Source organism: Ambystoma mexicanum, chromosome 4q (assembly GCF_040938575.1).
Source record: "Ambystoma mexicanum isolate Mex_15411 chromosome 4q, UKY_AmexF1_1, whole genome shotgun sequence".
Taxonomy (NCBI): Eukaryota; Metazoa; Chordata; class Amphibia; order Caudata; family Ambystomatidae; genus Ambystoma; species Ambystoma mexicanum.
In genome coordinates, this window is record NC_090928.1 from 896,226,997 (window position 1) to 896,250,787 (window position 23,791).

At 48.3% G+C, this 23,791-nt stretch overlaps 1 protein-coding gene across 1 annotated transcript in view; it reads right to left on the reverse strand.

Moving 5' to 3' along the window:
• DYNC2LI1 (dynein cytoplasmic 2 light intermediate chain 1) overlaps positions 1-23,791 on the reverse strand; it is an 809,324-nt gene that overhangs the window by 146,903 nt on the left and 638,630 nt on the right. Inside the window, exon 10 of the mRNA XM_069608461.1 lies at positions 12,479-12,549. Coding sequence (XP_069464562.1) covers positions 12,479-12,549 — 71 coding nt within the window. The remainder of the gene's footprint in view (positions 1-12,478; positions 12,550-23,791) is intronic.

The window sequence follows — 23,791 nt, forward strand, 5'->3', positions numbered from 1 at the left end:
CTTTTTCGTGCCTTCACCTGACCTATGGACCCCTCACATGGTCGCTGTGCTCTCTCCTTTCTCCACCTCTCCCATTAATGGTGGCACCCGTTGGGATGTCCTCTTGGCCCCTTTCCACTCCTCTAAAGCCATCATTAATGTCTATGCTAACGGGACCGTCTTGGTCCAAGGCCCTCAGGCCAACCTTCACCTCTTTGATAGACGCTTCCCATGCCTCATCAACTTCCTCTCCGCTCCCGCTGTCCCCCCTCCTCTGTCCTCGGCTACCTTGCCTCTCCCCTCCCTCCCTGCCCCTTCTCTTGCTCCCTCTTCAACTCCTTCTCTAACACCTCCGCAGGGCGTACCTCTGATCTGTACCCCTCCCCGGAAGTTTTTCAAGGGTGGCAACCTTCTCCACATTGCCACTCTAAATTCTCGCTCTGCCATCAAGCACTCCTCTGATATCTGTCGCCTTCTTGAGGAACTGGACCTCGACGCCCTCGGTCTCACTGAGACTTGGTTCACTGCCAGCTCTGCCACCAGCTTCGACACACTCCTACCTGACGGCTACAAGATCCTCTCCGTGCCCCGGCCCAACCGCTCAGGGGGTGGTGTTGCCCTTATCTTCCCTGAGTGGATTCCTGCCACTGTCACTCCTACGCAGACCTACTCCTCTTTTGAATATATTGTCTGCCGACTCTCTCTCTCTCCTAGCCATTCCCTTACCGTGGCTACTATCTATCGGCCACCTGGTCAAATTTCCTCCTTCCTCTCTGAGTGGGCTGACCTCTCCTCCTCACTCCTGTCCTCAACCACCCAACTCCTCTTTCTCGATGACTTCAACATCCACCTCGATGCCTCCTGTCCCCTCACTGGTCTCTTTCGCGAACTCTGCAACTCTCTCTCACTCTCTATTCTCCCGTCCGGGCCTACTCACTCTGCAGGGCACACTCTTGATGCTCTGATCTCTTCTGACCTTCCCCTCTCCCTCCCTCTCTCCACTCCTCTCTCCTGGAGCGATCACTTTCTCCTATCCTCCCACCTCTCCCTCCCTACCCCACAGGCAAAGCCACCCTCTTCACTGCCACCCACCTTCTCGGTCATCCGGCCCATGAAGCGCGTGTCAGTTGAGGCCTTCGCTGCTACCTTCTCGCCCCCTCCTCCCCCCCCCCGGCTGACTCCCACCCTGACACAGCCCTCTCCATGCTCTATTCCTCTATATCTGATACTCTCGATATCCTTGCCCCCGTCATGAGAATCCGCCTGAAGCCCAAAGCCAAATGTAACTTCTGGTATGACTCGGATCTCGTCACCCTAAAACGCAAGTGCAGGGTGGCAGAGAGGAAATGGCGTGCTTCATGTTCATCCTCTGACAAACTGGACTGCCGCCTGCTCCAAAGGCAATACCGGCTCTCCGTTCTCACCAAGAAGAGAGCCCTTATCCAAGCCCGCATCTCTGAGGCATCTAACAACTCGGCCGAACTCTTTAAAATCTGCAAGGAGCTGGCCAACCCTGCTGCAGTCTCTACCTCTCCTGTCCCCTCCCAGGCCCTCTGCACTGCACTGGCCTCGCACTTCATCTCAAAAACTCAGGACATCCTGTCCTCGCTCTCCTCCGCTCTCCTCCCTCCCTCTCTTCCCGGCTCTTCCTCTTGCTCTCTTGCAGCCGCCCCTCCGCCCTCCTTCTCTGCTTTTCCACCTTTTTCTGCTGATGAGGTTTCCAGACAAGTCCGATCTATGAAAGCCTCGTCTAAACAGGTTCACCCCTGTTCCTCCAAAACCATCAAGGACCACATCGACTCCCTGGCTCCTGCCCTGGCTGACTTTTGCAACCACTCATTCGCCTCTGGAGTCTTCCCATCCCCCCTCAAGCACTCCCTTGTGCACCCCCTCCTCAAGAAACCCTCTTCCGACCCCTCCTGCCCGGCCAACTATCGCCCAATCTCCATTACTCCCTTCCTGGGCAAACTCCTGGAGAAACTGGCCATCTCCCAGCTTAACATCCATGCTGAATCTGTTGGTAATCTTCATGACCATCAATCCGGCTTCAGAGCGGCCAGAAGCACGGAAACTGCTCTCCTGAACATCCGTGAGGACCTGCTCCTGAACCTCGATTCCAACACTCCCTGCGTTCTCATTCTGCTCGATCTCTCCTCTGCCTTTGACACTGTCAACCATGCCATCCTGCTCAACCGTCTCCGTGATAACCTGGGTATCACTGGTCAGGCTCTGGCATGGCTGACCTCTTTCCTTTCCGGTCGACCCTCCCAGGTCCAAATGGGCTCCTTCCTCTCTGACATCTTTTTCTCCACCTGTGGTGTCCCCCAGGGATCCAACCTCTCTCCCTGGCTTTTCAACCAGTATCTGGCACTCCTTGCCCACCGCATCGCCGCTCTCTGCCCCCACTTCCAGTGCTATGCGGACGATACCCAGCTCATTTTCAGGCTACCCTCGGCCTCCTCCTCTCCTTCCCTCATCTCCGACTGTCTGTCTGCTATCCAGGAATGGTGTGCCGCCAATGACCTCTGCCTTAACGCCAGTAAGACTGAGATTCTACTCATCGGCACACCCACTCCCTCCTTCCCTGCAGCTCTCTGGCCGGCCTCCCTTGGCCCCCTTCCCGCCCCTACCTGCAAGGCTAAAAACCTCGGGGTCATCTTCGACTCCACACTCTCCTTCTCTCCTCATATATCTGACGTCTCTAAGAAGTCACACTACCAGCTGCACCTCCTCAGAGGTATTCTTCCCTTCCTCTCCTTCCCCCAGAAGCTCACTGTCTCCCGAGCCCTGGTTCTCTCTAGGCTGGACTACTGTAACAGCCTCTATCTTAATCTGCCTGCCTCCACTCTCCGCCCTCTGCAACTTATCCAGAACAGAACTGCGAGACTTGTCCTTGGCCTCAAGACCAGGGACCGTATCTCTCCAGGACTGAAATCTCTTCACTGGCTCCCAGTGGCTGCGAGGATTAAGTTCAAAACCCTCTGCATTGTCCACAAGGCCTTCTGGGGCCTGGGGCCTAAATACCTTCAACTCTCTCTTCCTAAATATCTTCCTTCACGAGCCCTTCGCTCATCCGTCTCCAACTCCCTCATGGTCAGCCGCTTCTCGAAGCAACGAGCTGGGGGTAGATCTCTCTCCGCAGCAGGGGCCTCCCTCTGGAACAGCCTTCCTGCCTCCCTGAAACTTGAGGAGAACCATCTCCGGTTCCGGAAGTACCTCAAAACCTTCCTCTTCGCTTCTGCCTTCTCTCTCCCTCTCCCCTGCTAAACCTGCTTAACTCCCCACTGAATTCTGCACTAAACCTGCATCTGGGCCACTCTCAGCGACCTCGGTCCAGGGCCCAGCCACTCTCCACTTGCACTGCCTCCCTGGCTCCCACTGCACTGTGGGACTGTCACTGTATCCCTACAGCCCCCCTTCCCAGCACTTGCTCTGCACTTACCTCGCACTTGCCACCAGCTGGCCCTTTTTATTTATTATTTATTATTTATTATTTTATTACGCTACTTACCTTGTACTGCACTTCCCCCCCACCTCCTCCCCTTGCACTTTCTCCTTTTCCCCTTACCTCTGCACTTGCGCGATCTGAATGACACCTGGCCTGGTAGGATCGTTTGTCTGTCTTCCCCTTGTTTCCCTCCCTCCCTGCCTCGTCGCGCCTTGAAACACTTGTGTATAGGCGCGTTACAAATACCATATCATATCATATCATATCATATCAAGTAGAGAGCAATAGAAGAGAGGAACGATCAGAGTTGGACTTGGGAGGGTCATCAGTGAGAAATTAGGTCAACCAGGCCAGGACCTGACCAGTGATACCCAGGTTGTCATGGAGGCGATTGAGCAGGATGGCATGGTTGACCATGTGAAAAGTAGAGGATAGATCAAGGAGAATGAGGGCAGAAGGAAGATTAGAATCAAGATTAGAGAGCATGTCTCCATGGGTGTTCAGGAGAGCAGTTTCCATGCTTCTGGCAGTTCTGAAGCCAGACTGGTTGTCGTGGAGACAGCCAACAGATTCAGTATGCAGATTAAGCTGGGAGATGGCCAGCTCTTCCAGGAGTTTGCCCATGAAAGGAGCAATGGAGTTCGGGTGATAGCTTGCTGGAGAGGAAGGATCAGCAGAGGGCTTATTAAGAAGGGGGTGCACAAGGGAGTGCTTAAGAGTGAGGGGAAGGTTCCGGTGGCAAAGGAGTGATTGCAGAAATTGGCCAAGTCTGGAGCAAGGGTATCGATGTGGTCCTTGATGATTCTGGATGAGTAGGGGAGAACCTGCTTTGAGGAGACTTTCATAGATCAGACTTGTCTAGAAACATTGTCCGTGGTGAACAGGGGAAAGGAGGAGGAGAAACGGACGATGATGGGCCAGGGGTGGTAGAGGAGGAGGGAGAGGAGGTGGCGGAAGAGAGAGATGTCCTGAGTTTTAGTGGTGCAATGAGAAGCCAGGGCCGTGCATAGGGCCTGTGAGGGAACAGGAGAGATAGAGACTGCAGCAGCATTGGCCAGCTCCTTGCAGATTTTGCAAAGTGTGCCCGAGTTGTTAGATGCCACAGAGGCGCAAGCTTGGATGAAGGCCCTCTTCTTAGAGAGGACAGAGAGTCTGTACTGCCTTTGGAGCAGGCGGCAGGCCAGTTTGTCAGAGGGTGCGCCTGATGCCCTCCACTTCCTCTCAGCCACCCTACATTTGCGTTTAAGGGTGGCAAGGTCGGAATCGTACCAATAATTGCACTTGGATTTGGGTTTCAAATGGATCCTCATGAAAGGGGCAAGGACGTCAAGAGGGCTAGAGATAGAGAGATGAAGGTTAGAGAGGGCTGTGTCAGAGTGTGAGTCAACCAAAGGTGTAGGAGGAGGAGAGAAAGTAGCGGCAAAAGCCTCAACTGACACACGCTTCATGGGCCGGATGATCGAGAAGATAGGTGGCAATGCTAGGGGTTGGCATGACCTGAGGGGTAGAGAGAGAGAGAGGTGGGGGGAAAGAAGAAAGTTACTCCAAGAGAGGAGTGGTGAGAGGGTTAGAGAGGGGGAGGTCTGAAGAGATCAGAAGATCCAGGGTGTGCCCTGCAGAGTTAGTCAGGCCAGAGGGAAGAAGAGAGAGAGAGAGAGAGAGAGAGAGAGAGAGAGAGAGACTTGACTTTTAGGCTTGGAAGTAAATGCCTTTGGTCTATCATCCGATGGGAGATATTTAAGAATTCCTGCCAAACGATGGGTGATAACCAGCATGGTCAGCCAATATTGGGAGATGTTAAAGCACATTAATTAGGAGCTTGGAAACTATCATTGTGCTTAAATACCCAACTTTCCATTAGATGCAAATCTGTCATGTAACATCCCTTTACATCATTATTATATGTCTGTGGGTACCAAAAGATTTTCTTGTCATCCCTAATCAAACTCCTTTTTTACTAGACGACTGGACATTTCTCTTCAAGCAAGAACTCCAGCAAAGGATACTCTCTCTGCTCTGTGGCACTGAACAATTTCACGAGTCATATAGTCCTCAAGTAGGCACTCTTTATTCACCCTACTTGATCACGTGGATAGCCACTACAACATCCACAAAATGAAGCCATAAAACATTCTACATGATTAGGGTGCCAAGGCTTGCATCCAGGGTTGGACTGGGCATAGAATTGCCTCAGGCACCAGTAAACAAGTGGCAATTCATTCCTTTTCTGGCAGACTCTGAATAGAAACCAAGGTGGAGTTTGTTTTGTTAAATTGTAATGCAAAATGTGCATTCTAAATAACATTTGTCCAGAAACAATGGTGAAAACTACTATCTGCACATTGAAGAAAAGCATCAAACTGGCCCACTTTGCCCAAAACACAGGCCCACTTTGACCAACAAAAGTAGCCCACACTAACATGATAGTCCTGTAATTCAGGCATTGCCCTATTGTCTACTCCAATCCTTCTTGCACCACATGCAGAAAAACATGCATTTCTACCCTTGCCTTAACCCATGTTTGGATTACACTCACCTATCACACAATCTATACTGAACCTAGCTGATTCCAGCCCAATGGATTAGCAATATGACTATTATTATGCTAGTATCTGTTCAGTCAAAGACAATAATTGTAATTTCAGACAATAAAACCCTTCATGCATCAAGGGGTTTTGGAGCACATCTTAAATCCATACACCATCATTTAAATTCTATGTTAAACCTGCATTCAAGTAGGGGGGGGGGCGCTGTTGTGCACAACAAACATGGCTGCCTGATTCGAGTGCTCCGGCCCGGGAATCATTCGTTATATGAAAAAATCCTGATTCGGAGCATGCTGCGGGATACCGACCACACCGAGACGTGCCGTGGGTGTTGAAGCACCCACACGAGAAATCCTGGAGAGATAGGTGCCTGGGCTGAGGAGTTACGAGACCTGGTGTTCACTGCGGGGAGGAGCTGTGGAGCGCGCCGATCCCCGGAACCAAGACATTGCGGCACTGAGCCGCTGACTCTCTATCTGCTGGGGGCATATAGAGGAAGGCCTACAAGGACGTAGTGAGCACGGACCAAGACTGCGGCGATCCGCCCCAAGCTGGTCGGCCTATACTCCCTTCCTTGGATATTCAAGAGCGATCCGGGCACAGTGGGGCCGGATCGGCGCCACAGAGGCCAGAAAAGAACCGCTCTCCATATGCCGCCTGCCCGAGGTGACGCGCCCGAACGCTGGAGAGTTGAAGTCCCCCGCACCTGAGGGCCAGCGATCACGAAGGTAGATAAAAAGCCCTTCAAAATCCGAAAACGATCCGGACACAGAGGGACTGGGTCGGCGCTGCAGCTGCCGGGGGAGGACCGTTCCCGGTGCGCCGTCTGGCCGAGCACTGGAGAGGTGAAGTCCCTTGCACCTGAGGGGCCTGCGGCTACGGAGGCAGACACAAGATCCGAGGTCGGAAAGTTCGAGCGCAACCCATAGTTGGCTAGCCAGTGTATCCTTACGTGGGAGAGCGCAATCCATTGGAAAAGATAGACGCTTGTACTGGGCTTGGCGGAGGGCCGTGACTGAGGTGCGGTGGACCGTTGATACTCAGTAGTAGGGAATAACTTCATATTCCTATGCCCCCAAACTAAGGCGAAGAACAATATCCCCTCAGTTTGGCTGGAACAGACCACCAAGAGACTCCAAGGCCATGGGAAACACAAGGAAACAAGACAAGAAGGAGGAGGGAGCGAGCGCCAAAAAGAAAGGACCGATGGACTCATACACTAGCAGCCAGGCGGGAAGCAGTGAACTTGAAACACCATTGGTGGCTAGTCCTGTGCTCAGTGTGGGGGGCGAGGACAAGGTTGAGTACTAGACTAACAGTCCAAAATGGATTTCTAAAAATGATTATGAAGCTGGACGACATCGTAACGACCATTGGCACATTGAAGACCAGAGCTGACAAGCATGACCCCTGTTCACCACGGACAATGTTTCATGAACAGAGACTAACGGAGGCGGAGAACAGAATTGGTACTACCGAGGACACGGTTGCTCGACATGACCAGGACATTGCCCACCTCAAAGAAAGCTTGAACAAACTACAAAACAAGTGTGAAAACCTGGAATCGCGCTCGAGAAGAAATAATGTACGCATCGTTGGTGTCCCAGAGTCATTTGGTAAAGACAAAATGGAAGTGAGGGTGGAAGCTCTCCTCAAAACCCTGCTTGGAGCGAACTCCTTTTCAGAACACTTCCTGATTGAACGTGCACATCGAACGCTGGCTCCGGCACCGAAGCCTGGGGAACCGCCCGCACAATTATTGCAATAATGCTCAACTATAGGGACAGAGATACGGTCCTTCGGAAGGCAAGAGAACTTGGTACGCTGCAGTATGAAGACAGTCGCATACACATCTACCCGGACTTTGCCACCGGGGTTCAGGCCAGCCGAAGATCGTATGAGCCAGTCAAAAAACTTCTGGGGGCGCGGTAGGTCCTGTATGCACTAATATTCCCGGCCAAGTTGAGAATCCAATATGGAGGAAGGGCGCACTTTGCAAATCCTGCTGCAGCCCAGGCCTATGTGGAAGCCACTATTCTGTTGCCCCCGCGGAGTTGAGGGCCGGATCAGAATGGAAGACGCCCGCTTGCAGTGGAGAACTGAAACTTGGCTGAAAAGCCCAGCAAATGCAAGTAATCTTTGATGTTTTGGAGGTGGTCGGCCCTGTGGGGGCTCCAAGTAATGCACACTGGGTCGTGAGCCCGGTCGGGGGGCCTTGTGACTGCAACAAAGCACCCTCAGGAATGTTCCTAACGGTTACTAGGGGTCATCGTCAAGTTGGGGTGGATGATGTGGGTGGAGGGGGGGATAGGGAATGTGGGGATGTTTTTCGGTATCACAACCACCTAGACAAGTTTGAGCCTGGTCGAAAGTTTGTATTGATGGATGTTGTAGGTTAATTGAAATGTGGTCTCGCAGACAATGGCGCTATTCAAAGGCTGGTTACTGGGTTACACAAGGTCACTTCTGTACAAGTAAGATGTATATACATACCAAATGGGAGACGGACTACGGATAAGATTAATGTCATGGAACGTCCGAGGCCTTAATAATCCAATGAAAGTCAGGAAGGTCGGTAATTATGTTACTAGACATGGGCCTCAAATCTTAATGCTGCAAGAAACAGATGCGCAGGGCCTGGTCAATGAGAGAATACTGGCAAAATGGGGCAAGTTGCGCTACTACACAGACTATTCATCACAGTCTAGCGGGGTTTGCACCCTCATACATAGCTCACTGGGCTTTATAGCCAAGGGACACCTGGTGGATCCGGTGGGAAGGTATGCACTGGTGTGGGGGGAGCTAGCGGGGAAACATATAACCTTGTTAAACACCTATGGACCCAATCTAGACAACCCTGATTTCTACTTACAAATGCTCGAGTTGCTCACCAAGCATGATGCAACCACTGTTTTTTGGGGTGGGGACTTCAATGTTGTATTAGACCAGGTCTTGGATAGATCCGTCAAGGTAACTAGGCCACCTTCTAAGGCGGCACTAACTTTAAAGCAAATAATTTCGCAACTGTCCCTACAGGACGCCTGGAGGGTGCTCCATCCGGACGATAAGAGGTTTACATTTTATTCTTCCGTACATGACAGTGAGTCACGCATAGATTATTGGTTTGTATCTTCGAATTTAGCACACGCCCTGCAGAACTGCGAAATCCTTCCTCGCACACTATCGGATCATTCCCCGGTGGTGCTGGAGATCACTTTGAAAGATGCCCCTAGACCAACAAGGAGATCGAGAATGCCTAGAGACATACTGAAAGACCCAAATGTTGTTGAAACTTTACACACTGAAATTGACAATTTTTTTACGGATAACATTGGGTCCGTAGACCACATATCATCAGTATGGGAGGCTTTTAAAGTCTGGGTTAGGGGGGCAATGCTGTCCAAGACCGCTGGTCTTCTGAAGGGAGTACGCTGTGAACTGTAGAGGGTAGAGAGAGACCTGAATACACTGGAGGAAACCTATGGCCGCACACATGGTGGGGACACTCTGGCGGAAATCCACAAGTCCCTTAGAGATTTTGATCGACTGGCAGCAAGGGAAGTGCAATATATAGCAGCCCCTGCCCGGGCTCGCAGATATGGGGAGGGTAACAAGGCAGGAAAAATGCTGGCCAACCTGATAAAACATGAGAAACAAATTACCCTGATCGCAATGATCCAAACGGCACAAAATGAGAATTACGAGCGAACAGGGAATAAACGATGAATTTGTTAAATTCTACAAAAATCTGTATGCGAATAAGGATAGGAAATCCTCTGCTGAGACAAAAAACTACCTTGCTATGTTGGATCTCCCTAAACTCCCAGAGGAAAGCAAATTACTGCTGGAGCAACCTGTCACGGCTGAGGAGCTCACCGGGGCAATTAAAGAGCTCAGATCTGGCAAGGCACCGGGCTCTGATGGTCTGGGAGCTGAATTTAACAAAGAATTCTGGGAGGAACTAGTCCCCGTGCTATTAGAGGTGTGGGAAGAGGCCCTGGGAAAACAAATATTGCCCCCGACAATGCGAGAAGCTATAATCACAGTATTGCCTAAACCCCGATGCCTGCCACAGGATATGTCTTCATACAGGCCCCTATCGCTGATAAACGTAGATGCAAAAATGTTTGCGAAGGTGCTGGCAAATTGCGTATTACCCTTAATGCCCACGCTGGTTCACCCGGACCAAAGTGGGTTCATTCCTCAAAGGTCCACTGCCTTGAACCTGCGCAGGCTGTTCGGCATAATGTCACAAATAAACCCGAATAAACGAGCAGTAGCGGTGTCCCTAGACGCCGAGAAAGTGTTTGATTCGGTTTCATGGGAGTACCTCTTGCTGGTGCTCGAGTCGTTTGGGATGGGCCCCTACTTCATTAAATATGTTAGAGTGCTATACACTGCCCCGGGTGCAAGGGTGTGCACGAATAAAACTATATCTGACCTGTTTGAGTTGGGTAGAGGCACCAGACAGGGGTGCCCTTTTTCCCCTATCCTTTTTGCTTTAACAGTAGAACACATGGCAGCGGCGGCGGTGCGGCTGCGGCATGTAAACAAAGGTATAACGCTGAAAGGAGCCACCCAGGTAATATCATTGTACGCGGACGATACACTATTGTATGTACGCGAGCCAGACAAAAACATAGCCCCCATCATGGCAGACATTAGAGAATTTGCAGAATACTCTGGATATACGGTGAACAATACTAAATCAGAAATGTTCCCGCTTACCCCCTCTACAAAATGCCCTGCCCTGACGTGCGGCCTTACGTGGTCGGAGCGACACATCAGATACCTGGGACTACTGGTTTCAAACAGCAGGCAGACCCTATACTCTGATAACCATGACCAGGTGCTACAAACACTCAGCACCAAGCTACAGGTCTGTGGGCACCTCCCAATCTCATTACACAGTAGAATTGCCATTCTTAAAATGATTGTACTCCCCAAGCTACTATACTTATTTGTAAATATTCCTATATGGCCGGGAAAGGAATTCTTCTCCAGATTGCGATCCATGGCAGTGTCGTTTCTGTGGAACGGCAAGGTGGCCAGGATATGCCGGGAAAAGATGACAGAACAGTATGAAACAGGGGGAATAGCAGCACCAGATTCTGAGCTCTACTGCACGGTGGCGCAAGCACAGTTTGCGAAACACTGGTACGATGAAGCGGACAACTCACCCCACACGTGGATAGAGGAATACACCACTGTACCCACAAACATCAGATACGTTATATTTGACACGAGGCACAGGGATTCCTGTGATTTCGACCCTGTGAGCTGCACCGTGAGGGCCTGGGGGGCTATATATAAAAAGTTGAAAGTAGAACTTCCATGTAACCCTGAAATTCCGCTATGGAAATACCCAAATATTCCCCCTACATTCGATACCAGTATACAGGAGGCCTGGGACCCCGATATGGAGATGAAAGTGGGAGACATGTTCATAGAAGGGAAGTTCATAACCCTTGCAGTATTTACTAGGGGTGTGGGAGGAGACCTGCTCCGTACGCTACAGTACTACCGAATGAGATCTGCATATCAAGCGCGATGCCCATCCTTCCCTGATGAACCTCCCTCCCACCCATGTATACAATTAGTTACAACTCGGGGAGGACTGGGAATCTCTAAACTGTATAAGACAATCCAAACCCACACCCCCACGTCCAATCAAGTGAAATAGAAATGGGAAGTGGATATGAGAATACAGATGATCCAGGCAACTGTCCCAAATGCAGGACCCCCCAGGCGGGATCATATCATATGTATTGGGAATGTCTGGTCGTGGCAAGCTTTTGGGCGAGGGTTGCAACCATGCTGAGAGACATCATGCAGATTTCCCCGTGCCTGACCCCACAAAAATACCTGTTTGGGGATATTGGGAAATGCTCTGAAAAAGTCAGAAGACTGTTCAATGTATCATGTGTTATTGCCAAGAAATGTATATTGCAAGTATGGAAAAGCCCGAACCCCCCCACCATGAACACTTACCTATGTGAATTAACTTATATCAATGAATGTGAGGAACAGTACGTGCTAACTTTACCAAGTACGAGCCGACCAAAAAACATTTGGGGCCCTTTCAGGGCTTACCTTTGCGATATGCTCTCGGACAGTAAAACAACTATGTAAGCTGTAGATTCTTAAACATTTGGTGGAAATATTGTTGTATGAAGGACCATATGTTGTGTTAATTGAATGCTGCTGTAACTGTTGAGACCGTCAATAAAGAGATGTTTAAAAAAAAAAACCTGCATTCAAGTAAAATCTCCCTATGCAACTTTTCGGACAAGTTTAGGAGCTCTGAGACTTCTATGGTCGCGATTTGTAACAGAAATAAAACAAGTCAACACAGAACACAGGTTAGCTGGCTTTTACTATCTTGCAGCATATCGTCAACAGCAAACCACAATGCAGTATCCTGCAGTTTTTGCAATCAATGAAAGCCTAGGAAAAACCTTGCTATCACAGTCTAAACTACTGCATTGTATGCATTCATACCAACCTATGTGGCTAAGGGAGTCCAATCCAGCTGGTATAAACAGTGGCTTATTGGGGTCACTTGACACAGATTTGCTGTAGGAAACACAAGAGTGCATGCAGAGGTTTAAAAGCCTATAAACATCTCACTAAGATAAATGTTTAGCAGCACAGCTGTCTTTTGGTACAAATTTGTCTCACAACAGATTTTTTATAAAACTATTTGGATAAAAACGTACAAAAGGATTGCACACGTTATCCAAATGAATCGGACAATCGAAGCATTTTGCTGAAGGATATCTTACACATGAAATAGGTTGGCATCAGAGGATATGAAGCGAGATACAAAGCATCTATATATATAAAGGTTAAATCAGAAAGTGCAAGCCATTACTCCTAGTCAACAGTGTCCTTTACTTATTTAGGCATTTTATAAAGCACCATTATTACTTCATCTGGCTGCTTCACTGTGCTTTCTGCATAATTGAACAAAACGAGAATATACACAAACTGTTCTAAAGCAGTACACTTTGGGTGGACATCGAGAATAGTGAGGAAAGGGTGTCTGGAGTGGCCCCGAATGTAGAGTTGATTTAGAGGTCAACCCAGAAGGAAGGAAGGAGACCATAGGCAGAATAGAAGTAAAGTGACAAAGGTGCAGGTAACAAACCACCAGGGTGTGTTGAGTAAAGAGTCAAGATGTATTATCTTCCATTGCTCACATTGTCCTCATTTAAAGAAATACATTACTTACCTGTAAATTGAGATCTTCAGTACTTGTACCTTATATCGATACACAAACTTTCAATATGCCCATCCCTGGGTTGGGAACCAATGGAAACCTTAAACAACCACTTAAGAAAATGCAACATTTTCCCCACTGTAAAACAGTTTTTCCATTGAAATCGGTGTATGCCACTTTCAGATTAAGGGCCTGTGCAATGCCAGCAAGCCTAACCCTAGCATTGATTGCAATGTGACTAGGCCAGAATACCCTGTCAAGAGGAGATGGGAATCCCGCTCAGCCGGGTTAAAGGCCTAACAGGGAGAAATCCAGAGCTAGTCCAGCCTTTGAGGAAGGTGGCAGTTGAGAGTGTCTCCATTCCTGCCTCCGCCACTGTTAGGCAGAATTATATGCAGTACCCTTTGGGAACACCACACACAATTAAGACTACAAGTGACAGTACAAATTCACCTTTGGTACAAGCCTGTACTACACAGTAAAAGTGGTAGCGATGGCTGAGCAGCCAGACGTATCTCAAGAGCAAGTGAGCAGTATCAATAGTTACACAAAGGACAGCAATTACTATGATTCAAACAAACACTGACTCAAGGTTTCTGAGTAAAAGAATATACATTTATTTACACATCAGTTGTATAACATTTCACTAAAGTAAAGCAGTTTAAAAATCACACTCTTAATACACCACACCACCCCCAATAGGTTCCAGACAAGTTAAGCTCAGAAATTAAGTGGGAGCAAAATGGCACTCCAGAATTTAAAAGGGAGGGAAAGACAAAGTTAGGCATAAATTGACCAGCACCAACAGATAAGTAAGCAGGGCAATCTAGAAAGAGGAACTACAGTGATGGAATCAAATCAAAAAGGCTTAGGGCCAAAGTCAATAGGACAAAAGTATTTTGCTCAGATCACACAGCTCATGGTAGTTCGCGGTTAAGTCTTTGCCAAGAGTTCCGGACGAAGTTGGTTGGCAGAAAAGTTAGTTTAAAGAGTAGGGAAGGACAAGCCCTCGGATTGGAGAAAGATTTCACACACTTTCACCGCGGCTAAACGAAATGAACAACCGGATTTGCACAGTACCTTTAAATGGAGAAGAAGCTGTAGCTGAAGCGGACGTTCCTGGCAGTTCCTGCAGGCTAACGGTTCTTGAAGCGACTGTCAGACTGACATGAAGTAGGAAGACTAGAGGGTTCTGCACTGCCCAGGGAAGAAACAAGCAGCAGAGCAAAGCAACAAATAAAAGGTGCACTCCTTAAAGCTCACGCCGGGTCCGACCTTCCTGGCTATCCAGCCCACTGTAGCTCTGTACAGTGAATTCGACCAGAGGAGGGAGTCCTGGCTTGCAATTTGGGCTAACTGGTTGGTCCCACCAGCTCAGGGGAAGAAGATTCCTGGAGGATCTTCTCTGTCGTTGGAGTTCGAGGATTCGAACCTGCAGCAGGGCTTCACCAGGCAGTTCAGTCATGGTAGGGGTACTCTTCCTTCAGCTCCTCGTTGGTTCGTTCATTGCAGTGGCGACTCTGCCTTTCCAGACCAAGAAACCTGCTTTTATGTAGTTTTCCCCCATTCACACAGCCTGGCTGTCAATCAACACAGCAGAGTGGTTGTCCCACCGGGACAGTCACCACAGCCAATCAGTTCAGGGTGCGACATGGATCTCCAAGGAGACCCTGTGCAGGGAGTCCTAAACCCCTCCCTCACATCCTGTCACCCCCAGACATACAGGTGCCTAAGGAGGGCTTCTGCGTAGAAGCCCGTGAAAAGACGGTGAACAAAGGAACCAAACCTGGTATGGCGGGCAGAGTAAAACACGAGAAAGACATTTTCAAAATGAAATGGCGAATAAACCAAGCCAGAACTGAAATAAAACATATATGGTCTAGCAGGTTTAAGTTCGAGGCTATCAAGATAGCCTAAAACAATACCAAGGTTATTTAAGATAACCGCGGTAGGAAAAATAGGGTAGTTACCACTGCCACCCGCCATGTCTTGATGAAAAGGGAGCGAAACAATGCTCCAAGAGAAACAGACAAAAAGGGATAAGTATTAACCCTTTCCAGTAATCCATGTAAGATGGTTTGTACTGCGTCTGTGGATTTAAAAAGTCTAATAAAGTCAATGGCAACTTTACATGTTCTGGGAGACAGTAGTCAGTCCCAGAAAAGGGAGTCTGAGTTGGGAAGTCTAAAAGACAACCCTGTGTCACTGCACTGAAGGTGCTATGTAACACACAGTAAAAGGATGATGCCTGTGCAGTAGGTGAGATTCCACAGTCTATGAACACAAACATGTTAAACACATACAGCAAAACACATGTAAGAGTGGGGAAAAAAAGGCTCACACTCTGACCAGGTAAAGAAAAAATCCTAGAAATCCAGCAAAGCTGCTGAGGGACTCAGTAGGTAAGAGAAATTAGCCATTCTGGAGAATTTTCCCTAACAGCCACCCCAAGTGCCAGCTTGTTTATGGGCTGTACACCTTTGTCTTACGCCATGCCCCTTAAGAAGCTTTTTGCCACAGTCTTTAGGTTTTCTTTTGGAACAACTTGCCAGGCCTGTGAAGCGCAAGGACCAGCAGAGAGAGAACAGCCATCCAGCACCACACGCTGTCCGCATTAAGACAGCTCCTGCAGACCGAAGTATGACACCCAAAGCAGAGAGCAAGCAGGCAGAGAGATGCTGGGAAGGAAACTCCAACTACACAGCGGCGAGACAGACTGTGCCACACTCCCCATCAATAGCCACAATCACCTTTGAGCCATGGCAATAGCCCCAGATCACCAAGGACTAAAGAAAGGGGCACATACCCAAGCACAGACTGTTCTTACCTTAGGGGGACACAGACCAAAACCACCTAGCTCAAACCTGAACACTGTGCTGTCTGGGCCCCAATCAGTATTGCATGGCAGGCCCATGAGGAGAAAAGGTGCAGACTTAGCCTGCTATTTAACATCTTTGCTGATTCTCACACATCTCGGGTGGGGAAGACAGGGCCAGGTTGGAGAGGGAAATTGATCCGATGGCAAGAGAGTGGGAGCATAGAGAGAGGGCAACAGGAACTTGGGGGTTCTTTGGGTGAGGCCAGAGGAGGGGAGAACAGCAGAAGGAAGGAAAAGCTGAGTGTGGAGGCACTTTCTGGAGAAGGTGAGGTATTCGTTAGTGAGTGAAACTTTACTGCATTGTGAGTGTGCATGAAAGAGTGGCAAGCATGTTTAAGAGAGAAGGTATAGGGAGTGTACATTAAGTTTGTGAGAGAAAGGAGGCTGCCTAGTAGGAGTTGGGGTATGGTGGGAGGAGTGGAGGAGGGAGTAGGAGGTTCGAGGAAGGAATTACAGTGTGGAGTAGGCACTAGTTGTGTGGAAGAGGGAGTAGTAGGGTGGAGGAGGTAGTAGTAGTGGGGAGGAGGGGGCAGTACTATAGAGGGAGCGTAGTTGTGTAGAGGAGGGAGTTGTAGTAGTGGGTAGGGTGGAGTACTAGAGGGAGTAGTAACATCAAAGGTAGAGGCAAGGCCTAGGAGGAATGAGAGACAACAAAGGGACAGAAGAGAAGGAAGGGAGAAGAGAGTTGAGGAGGGTGAAGCTGGAGTAGGAGAGTAGAGAGAGGCGAACACTAGGCATTGAAAGGAAAATGAATACGTATGCATGACAGTAAAGAGAATAAGTCCGACTGAGTGTCTGTAAGGCACAATCATATACCCTTTAGAACACTAGCCACTGGATAGAGTAAGTAGGGACAGTTAGGAAGTCCCTGAGGGAGTTTAGATAGAGACTGTATATTGCCTTAAGGTCCTCACTTTACATGTAAGCAAGACCTTAGACAGCAGGGGTAAATAAGCAGTATCTACTAAGTTGTGCCTAAGGATGCCTGGGTTAGGGAGGAGGTGCTTTTTGGGACAAAAAGGAGAGGAACAGCCATAGGTCCCAATGAAATCTTAATAAAAAACTTTGAACTGTCTTAGAGCGTTAGAGAATTCTTTGTGCCATCTGTGACATCAATGCTGGTTGCCAATTCCTGCACCAGGGGCTTCTTTAAAAGAATGTTGCTAAAATACATGAGTAAGAGTTGTGAGGGGTCAGTAATGCAAAGCGGACAACTGCTTGTGTTTTTTTCACAGTTAAACATTTTTATTAAAGGAAAAATATTCAAACAGTTCCTCACTAATCCTAATCTATCAGGGAATTCCCTATCTAGTTTAAATGCTATGGGAATTACTCCCAACATATACAAACTGGCCCTCACACTACACAACAAAACATTCAAAACAACATAAAAGAATAAACAACGATTAACCAGTATTTGGATAACCTTCACCTGTCCTGGGTAATTCCCTTCCTGAGGATTGCCCAAAGTCAACTTCCCCAAATGTTCAAAAGAAAAAGTAAAGTTTTGAGCCAGTTCTTGTGGGTTCCAAGTAAAACAAAAGTTCGTCAAACACAAATCCACTGGTAACAGTTTTTCAGCTTTCAGTTGAAAAGATCCCTTCCAATTCCAACTAAGAAAATAGCACCATTGGTAATCCTGGATATCCTCTTTCCAGGATTGTTTTGCCACAGTTCAAAGAATAGATTAACAGCTTCCTCTTAAACTTCACAAGTGGTTATGACCACTGCAGTGCATTTGGCATACCAGTCAGGATGCTTTTTCTTTGGTTGTTGCTTTCCTCTTGACAACCACCCTTCTACTACTGTTACCGTGGGAACAGCCTTCTTTATTCCACATTATGCTACTACTTTAACCAACTTCAATGCAACATCCACCAACAGTATTATATGCAACCACAGTTCTGCTATTTCTGTTTCAATGTTGTACTTTGGGGTTTTTAGGCATTTAAAGACAAGACCCTTTGACCTCTATAGGTAGGCAAGGCACTCTTCCTTCCTCTACTCCAAGAAAAGGGTAGCCTCTTAGCCTCTTCGGTCTGTTTTACTGCCACCAGTAAAACCTGCCTCTGCTACAAGAGTAACTCTCTCTGAACTTCGTTCCAGTTGCTACCCTGAAGTTGTATTGTCACACTTCCAACTTCGGGTTACAATGTCACACTTGTATCAGAGGACAATGGATGTTCAACAACTTTGTAAATCAGGTGGATGGGCTTAAATTTAGCTTGCCTCACTATAGAAAGGGGTTGCCTCTTGGCTTGGGTAATGCTGTTCTTATTAGTACAACAACTTCTAGTTTTAAAGAATACTTATTCTTGACGTCACAATGTGCAGTCTTCAAAGGAGAAACAGATGCAAGCACATGTGACTATTCTTTAAGGTAGATCTTTAACCTTAAATAACTACAAGTGTTTGCAATCCCACAAATTAACAAGCAGATGCTTTCTAACTCCTGTCGGGAATCACAACTGGTCACACGCAACCTTCATTTGATGCTGTAAATACTTGTAACAATTGTGAAAGTCAACATTAGGGTTTTCGGAATGTTTTACCAATCGTTCCCTCTTTTAATTAGGGACAGGCAACCACTCCGGAAATGTTGTTAGTTCAACAATGGAAAATGAGGCTTTCCTTCTTACGCAAGCACTACAACTTTTACTAGAAGTGTGTGTGATACATTTACATTGCTAGCAGTACTTTTCACAATGATGAACAGTTTATACTTGCTTCTACTCTTACACGAGCCACTTTAGAGCTGGTAATAGTTACCAGCAAACATTGCAGAAGGAACCTGAACGCAGAGCTTCACTTACCGGCTCCAGGAACCCTGCGGTTGCGGGTTTCTTCATCTTCCTGACTTCTTCCACTTCTACTACAGCTTTGGGCACACTTGGGACCCACACCCTTCTACAACACGGGTCTCTCAGGTCCAGCCATGCCAACTGGGAGTCTCCTTCACTCGTCTGCGCCTTGGTTTGCTTTCTGCTGCGGACCTTGGGCTTCAGCATGGTCACAGCTCTGCAATTGCAGCCACTTGGCACACTTGGGAAAACCTTCACTCTCAGCAGGACTTTCTCAGTGCAGCCATGGCAAGGCAGGGTTTGTGAACACGGGACCCTCTAAGAACTTTCAGGTGAAATCTGCTGTCTCCACGTCCTGGCATCCTTTAAGTGATCACACTTTCTCATGAACTGCCAGCCTCATGCTCCTCTACTTCTACCAACCTTCCAGCTCCTGCTCCAGCTCCTGCCCTCTCCTGCTGCAGCCTTTTATACCTCATAGGTTGGACAATTGGCTTCAGGTGAAAACCATTAAAGGACATTTCTGACTCTTTCAAAGGCTGTTAAGCCTAATTGCCTGTCTTCTAAGTCTACATCAGTCCCTATGGGATTAAGGCACATGCAGTGTACTTTTTCAAAGTCATGTTTTTCTACTTCTAATGTATTTTGAAGGGTAGATTTAATTCCCTTAGTAATTTTAACGTAGCGGATGTGGGTTTTAATGATTTTAGAGGAAGATGGTGTAGAGAAGGCAACACTTTCACTATTCCTTGCAGAGTACCCTTGGTATTGAGGAGGACATTTGATTTTAGGGAAAAAAAAGATTCTATGTTTTGGTGTCACCCCTTAGGGGTACTACCCTAAATTTAATGGGAGGTTGAGAGATATTAAAATGACAATAAGCCATAACATCTTCTGGCATAGTAGTAAGAATATCCATGTCAGAGGAAATATACCACGCCTCATCCCACGGAATCTCCTCACTTTCCTGGGCTCTGTCTTCACCCAGGCGATCCTCCCACAGGACACCACCCCGGGGCATGGGACCAGGAAGTGTCTTCCCTCCCCTGGCCACCTGGGAGGAGACTTCAGGCAGGGTTTCAATGAGGGATCCGCAGGATTCTTCATAGAGTAAAACATCCTATGGGCAGGTGTATGTAAATATATAAAAGACTCCAGTATCAACTACTTCTCCAGTGTTGGGTCTTTTATAGAGTCATATACTTTGAATGTAGATTGCCAAGCACTATAAAAAGCAACATGAACCCATAATCCTGTAGTATTACAATACAGAATGTAAAACGCATATTGCATCAATACCAACGTGGACATAAGGAGCCTGCTAGATTTGAATGCGCAATCATGTCCAGATAAAAATGCATGCTGAAGGCATATACATTTAACTGTTGAGCTTGCTTCCTCACTCCACCTTTCCTTTGCCCTCAACCTTGTTTCTGCCAAGTTGTCCCTCAGCTGACGACTCCCATTTGCACAACAGAGCAAATGCCACTCTTTTTTTCTCCTGGCCACCTACAAGGAATCACTCCTTGCTCTCTCCACTGGCCCAGATTCTGCCAAATCCATCTATTATACCAACCTTGTCCATTCTCTTTACTTACATCCCTCAAAGATGTCCATGATTCAACAGTCCATGTTTAACCCTACCTCGACATTACTCTTTCGCCACTTTTGTCTCAGCTGATGGCTTTGCATGCTCCTTCAGGTTCTCCAAGAAATGAGAAAACCTGACTGCCCTCCTCCTCTTCACCAACCCCAGACTCACCCTCTCCATCAGACCTTCATCCCATCACACTGGGTGAACTGGTACCCATTCTAGGGTCGGTCATTGCCAACTCACTTTTTATTTATGTATTTTTATTTTTATTGGGCATTTGTAAGGCGCCTATACAGCATGAATTGTGTTTCAAAGCGCCTACAAGGCAAAAGGGAAGGGATCAAGGGAACAATACAAGACAATGGAATAAAAAAAAGGGACAATGAAAAGCAAATAACAACAACGGTCCTACTAGGTCTTGTGAACATTCAGAGTGTGCAAGGGCAGAAAGAGGGGACAGGGGACGGGAGTAAGTGCGAGTGGGTCCTACAAAGGGGGAAGTGCCAGAGAGCCAGTTGCAGGCAACAGGTAAGTACGAGGCAGAGAACACCTGGTAAGAGTGTGGTCAACCACCAACAATAAGTGCAGAGCTTAGAAACACTACAGGCCAGTGTGGGCCTGTAGGCAAGTGCAGGGGGAGGACAGATGCTGTAGGTGATTGGACAGAAGGCCAGGGCCCACTACGACTCTTAAGGGCCCAGGCTGCCAATTTCAGCGACTGAGGGGATTAGCACAGGAGAGAAAGAGGGAAGCCTTGAGATGCTTGTGAAACTTGAGGCTATCTGGCTCAAGATGCAGAGAAAGAGGGAGGCTGTTCTAGAGGAGGGAGCCTGTCGAGGAAAAAGGACTCTGCTTAAAGAAGCGCTTGACAAGCAGAGTTGCAGCAACAGAGACCCAGTGGAGATTTTAGGGCTGGAGAGATATGGTCCATGGGTTTGAGTTATAGGATAAGTTTTGCACCCTATTCTGGATTAGTTGCAGGGGGCGGAGAGAAGAGACTAAGGAAGATGCTGTTGCAATAGTCCAGCCTGGAGAGTACCAGAGCTCTGGAGACATTGAGCTTCTGGGGAAAGGTGAAAAAAGGGAGAATGCCTCTGAGCAGGAAAAGCTGGAAGTGGGCCTTCTTGGCAAGGGCCAAGATGTGAGGAATGAAAGAGAGAGAGGAGTCGAACATGATTCCAAGGGTTCTGGCTTCAGAGTAGGTAGAGGGGGAGAGCCCATAGAGGGTGACCAGAGTGAAGGGAGAAAAGAGGGAACAGGAGTTTCGATAGGAAGGATCTCAGTCTTACTGGCATTGAGACAGAGATCATTAGAGGTACACCAAGACTGGATAGCAGAGAGACAATCAGGAATGCCAAAGGAAGTAGGGAGAAAGGCAGTGGGGAGATGGAAGAACGGTTCGGTGTCATTTGCATAACACTGGAAGGGCAGGGAGAAAGTTGAGATCAGGTGAGAGGGCGAGATAGATGTTAAAGAGCAAAGTTGAGAGGATAGAGACTGGAGAATGCCACAAGTGGAGATAGAGGTGGGGAGGAGAAGGAACCCTGGATCACCTGGGAGGGATGCTCAGTGAGGAAGGAGGTCAACCAGTCCAGTGCCCGGCCTGAGATACCAAGGATATCGTGGAGCGACTTTATGAGGTTGAAGTGGCTGACCGCATCAAAGGCAGATGAGAGATCGAGTAGAATGAGTACAGCAGGTGAGTTAGAATCAAGAGTTGCAAGCAATTCTTCATGGATGTTCAGCAGAGCAATTCCCATGCCTCTGGATGGTCGGAATCCAGATTGATGGTCGTGCAAGCAGCCAACAAGCTCAGCATGCTGGGTCAGTTGTGGGAGATCAACTTCTCCAGGAACATCCACAAGGAAGGGAGTGAGAAGTTGGCAGAAGGCTTTTTCAGGAGGGGGTGCAAAAGGGAGTGCTTGTGAGAAGAGGGGAAAGATCCAGAAGCAAGAGAGTAGTTGCAGAAATCAGCGAGTGCAGGGGTAAGGGAACAGATGTTGTCCTTGATAGCTCTAGAAGCACAGGGGGAGACCTGTTTAGAAGAGATCTTCATAAAGTGGACAACTCTAGTGACTTCGTCTGAAGTGATAGAAGAGAAGGAGGAGAGAGTGGATGGGGGAGGAGGAAAGGCCAACGGTGGCAGGGGGATGGGAGGATGGGTGGTGGAAAGGGTAGGAAGAGAGAGAAGCCAGGATGTCCTGAGTTTTTGCAGTGAAGAGGGTGGCCAGTGCAGAGGGCCTGGGAAGGAAGAGGTGAGATAAAGGCTGAGGATAGATTGGCTAGTTCCTTGCAGATTTTGAGTTCAGCCGTGTTGTTAGAAGCTCCAGAAACGCTCTTCTTGGAGCGAACGGAGAGACGATATTGCCTTTGGAGTAGGCGAGGGGCTAGTTTATCAGAGGATGAGCTTGAGGTCTTCCACTTCCGTTCAGTCGCTCTGCACTTGTGTTTCAGAGCTGATAGATCAGAGTCATACCAACTGTTACACTTGGTGATAGGTTTCAGGCGGATCCTCATGACAGGGGCAAGAATTTCGAGAGTGTTAGTGATAGCGATATGGAGATTGTTGAGAGCAGAGCCAGTGGGTGAGTCAGCAGGGGTGAGGTAGGTGGATCAAGGTGGAAGCGAATGCAGAAACTGACACTCGTTACATCGGACGGATGTCTGCAAACTAGGCTGGTAGAGCTGGGGGAGTTTCGGTCAGAGGGCCGACAGGTCCCATGTGGGAGGAGGGGAGGCAGTGGTCAGACCAGGAAAGCGGGGTGGAGAGAGGGTTAGAGAGTAGAAGATTGGCTGGGATGAAGGCATCAAGAGTTTGTCCAGCAGAGTGGGTAGGACCAGAGGGGAGAATAGTGAGGGAGCGAGAGGTGCAGAGGTCACAAAAAAGGGTGCAGGGCGAAACTGAAGAGTCGAGGTGGATGTTGAGGTCACCCAGGAGGAAGGGTTTAGAGGTAGAATTATGGATAGAGGAGAAATCAGCCCATTCCGATAGGAAAGGTGAGATAGGGCAAGGGGGCCCGTAGATAGTGGTAATGGTCAGAGAGGAAGCAGGAGAGATGCCAAGCTTGCAGACAAGGCTTTCAAAGGTGGAGTACTGCTGGGTGTGTATGAGGGAAGAAGGGGCCCACTCAGAGAAGATGAAGGCTACTCCACTGCCAGAATTTCTGTGACAAGGCTTATAGATCTTGTAGCCATCAGAAAGGAGGGAATCAAAAGCAGTGACTGAGCTGGAATTGAACAACGTTTCAGTGAGAGCGATGACGTCGAGATCAAAGTCTTCATGGAGGAAGTAGATGTCAGAAGAATGTTTGATAGCGGAGCAA